General features: G+C 40.6%; 1 protein-coding gene across 8 annotated transcripts in view; it reads left to right on the forward strand.

The window, feature by feature from the left end:
* Positions 1 to 2,914, forward strand: part of CREM (cAMP responsive element modulator) — a 110,840-nt gene that overhangs the window by 79,684 nt on the left and 28,242 nt on the right. Inside the window, exon 1 of one of the 8 annotated variants that reach the window (XM_012642197.1) lies at positions 303 to 389. The exons of the other annotated variants lie outside the window; for them this stretch is intronic. Coding sequence (XP_012497651.1) covers positions 350 to 389 — 40 coding nt within the window. The 5' untranslated portion in view covers positions 303 to 349. Of the gene's footprint in view, positions 1 to 302; positions 390 to 2,914 lie in introns of those variants that run through there. 8 annotated transcript variants of the gene reach the window in all.

The following is a 2,914-nucleotide window of genomic DNA, read 5'->3' on the forward strand; positions in this document are numbered from 1 at the left end:
CTGTTTACTTAGAAACCTTGGACCCAACAACAATATAGAACTACTAGCTTCGTAAGATACCAGCTTGTAACTTTTAATGTTAATGAGATTTTTTGTGTGTGTGCCAGAGCCCATCTCAACAGATTTTGATGTAAAAATGAGAAACGAGAGCATTAAGATGGTTTATTACAGGAAGAGTTTTTATAGGGCTTTGGTTTCACTGAGCTCGTCTGTGACAAAGCAAATTGATGGCAGTGACAGGCTAGTGATGTCACTGTGATGTCAGTACTCCTGCTGCTTATCCTGCACACACTTGCTAGTTGGGAACACTTTCTGTTGAACTGTGGTGGAGGAAGCGAGACAGTTCTGCATGCAGAAGCCCGTCATGGCTGTCACTGGAGACGACCCAGGTAAGAATTTTAAAGAGGCGCTGAGACACACTCCACAGATTTTTTTTTTTTTTTTGAACTTTAGGAAGCATTTAGGGACATCCGAGTATCTCAAAATATTACTTTCCTAGTCACTTAGCAGTGAGAAAAATTTCAAAGTCCACATCTATATATTCGGCTCACTTTATAAGGCATCTTGGTGTAATTGTTTCTTTGCTCAGTATTACATTGCTTACTCGTCCAAAGCAGTAATCCGCCCTCCCTCCGTCCTCTCCCACTCTCCCTTCCTCTTTCTCTCTTTCTTCCCCCTCCCTCCCCCTCTCTCCTCCCCCACACCGTTCTGCCCTACTAAAATAAGCTATTACTTCATCTGCAACCTGTTGCAAATTCAGTCTCGCCGCAAGTGAAACATACATTCGCGTCGTGAAAAATTAAGCTTCCGATTTCATTCCTGTGTTCAAACGTAGCTGCAACCGAGTAGGAAAAAGCCGCGTGTTGTGGATGTTTGTGTACCTACTTGTTTCTTTCCTCCTGCGTTTAAAATGGTCTGTTCCTCAGCTAATTGAGTTCAAAGGGCTGATGTCATTACATTTCCTGGAATCGCGCTTCAGCAGGGGAAGTGGAAAAGTTAAACTCCAAGCGAGCTGCACATTGACGTCAGCTCCGAGTCATGTTGTGATTTAGTCAGTTCCTTTCTGCTTCGTCAAGTGCCGGTGACAGATTTAGAGTTAACTAGCTCACCGCCGCCTCTGTCTCCAAGATCGCGCTTAGCCTGAGTAGCTTTTCTTGCGAGCCTTACTTTAGCGTTTCTCGTGGGGTAAGTATCTGCCTGAAGACGGGGGACACTTTACGAACCTGCGGTGCTTGCACGCGCAGGACGAGGAGTTGCCCGGCAAGCTCCGGTGGGAAGGTTGAGCCTCTAGCCGCGGTGGTCCCTGCACGTGCCCCGTGCGACACGGACGCCGTACAGGCTGGAGGGTTTCTTCCCTCATCACAGTAAAAATCAAGTTCTGATGTGCAGGAACCCGAGCTTCACAGCGCTCTCTAGCGCTCGGTCCGGGAAGTGCTTGTCTTTTAATTGCGTCCCCAGCCTCCGGCGTTTAGATTTGTCATCAGGAATTTTTGACTTGGTTTTGCTTTTTCTTAGTTGCAGGTGGTAGTGATTTTGAAAGACTTGGTTCCCAATGACCTCTGTGTGCTTGCAGTGTCGTTTACTCAGTGGTCTTGTCTGTACCCCAGTCCCGAATCTGCAGTTGAATTCAGAAAGAATGCGTGGTTATAAACAGCTTGACCACAATTCAGCTCTTCAAAGTGAGTGCTGTCTCAGCCCTCTTTCTGGAGAGAAACATTTGATTGTCGCCAGCAAGTAAAACCTGTGTTAAGTTGTTTTTTAAATGGGCTTGAGGAGCTATTTTTATCTCAGAAAGAAGTTTTTGTGAAGTTATATAAACATGCTATGGATTGCAGAGGTTCTCAAATGACAAATTTATGATAAGATATAGATGAACTTAAAATCATCTCAAATACTGCATGTCATATGATTGATTCTGAGAACCAAAAGGCATTTTTGTGCATATGTTTATTTTCTAAAAATTATCGGTTTATATCTTTCTTTACTAAACCTTTAATTCCTATTCACCATTTGATTTGTCTTAAGTCTGAGAAAGAATCATTACAAAAAGACAAAATGATTTTAAGATACTGTGTGTTTTTAACCGTTGCTTATAAATAAATGAACATTTTTTCCATGTGAGCAGCAGTTGCATTTTTATGCATTTCTTTTTACAGAATGAACATACCATCCTTGAAGTGTTTTTTTCACAGTCGCTTTTACCAATGATGCTTAGACATGATTTGCCTTTTCCAATTTAGAATTTTCAAAATGCTGAAACTTTAAAATGTCAAATAATGTAGATCATTTTTTCACAAGACCTCAGTGTGATTGCCTTTGGAAATCATTATTTTTAAAAATCTGGTCGGTTCTCACAGAATCAGTACTATTTGAAAAAACGAATAACAACTTTGATTTCCCTTTTTTAAAAAAGTCAGGACAACACAGGGTTTAAGGAACTTTTTCAAAGGTGTAGCAAAGCAGCTTCAAGAACTAGGCCTTTGGATCTTCAGTTCTGAGCCCACTTGTGGATTGGCAAATCAAGTGGATTGATCTAGATCAGTGGCCTGCAAACTTTGTGACCATGACCCACATTTTATATCATGACACAGTGGACCTGTGTATATGTGTGTGTACCATACATTTATATGAAACAAATTTTAAACATAATACTTCCTGCATGTGATGTACTCATACTCCCTTTTCTGTCCTCTTTCTTTTTAAAAAAATGCTGTTCTTGACCCATGAAATTGATTTTATGACCCACTAGTGGTCTACAACTTACAGTTTGAAAAACTCTGATCTAGACCCAAATCAGGCTAAGACTAATATCTGGCTTGTCTGGAAAAGATTTTAGCAACATTTACTTACAGGATCATGAAATCAAATATAAAAAGTAAATATCTATAGTTTAAACGATTAAATTATTGATTCT

This window comes from Propithecus coquereli, unplaced genomic scaffold (assembly GCF_000956105.1).
Source record: "Propithecus coquereli isolate 6110/MARCELLA unplaced genomic scaffold, Pcoq_1.0 Scaffold177, whole genome shotgun sequence".
Taxonomy (NCBI): Eukaryota; Metazoa; Chordata; class Mammalia; order Primates; family Indriidae; genus Propithecus; species Propithecus coquereli.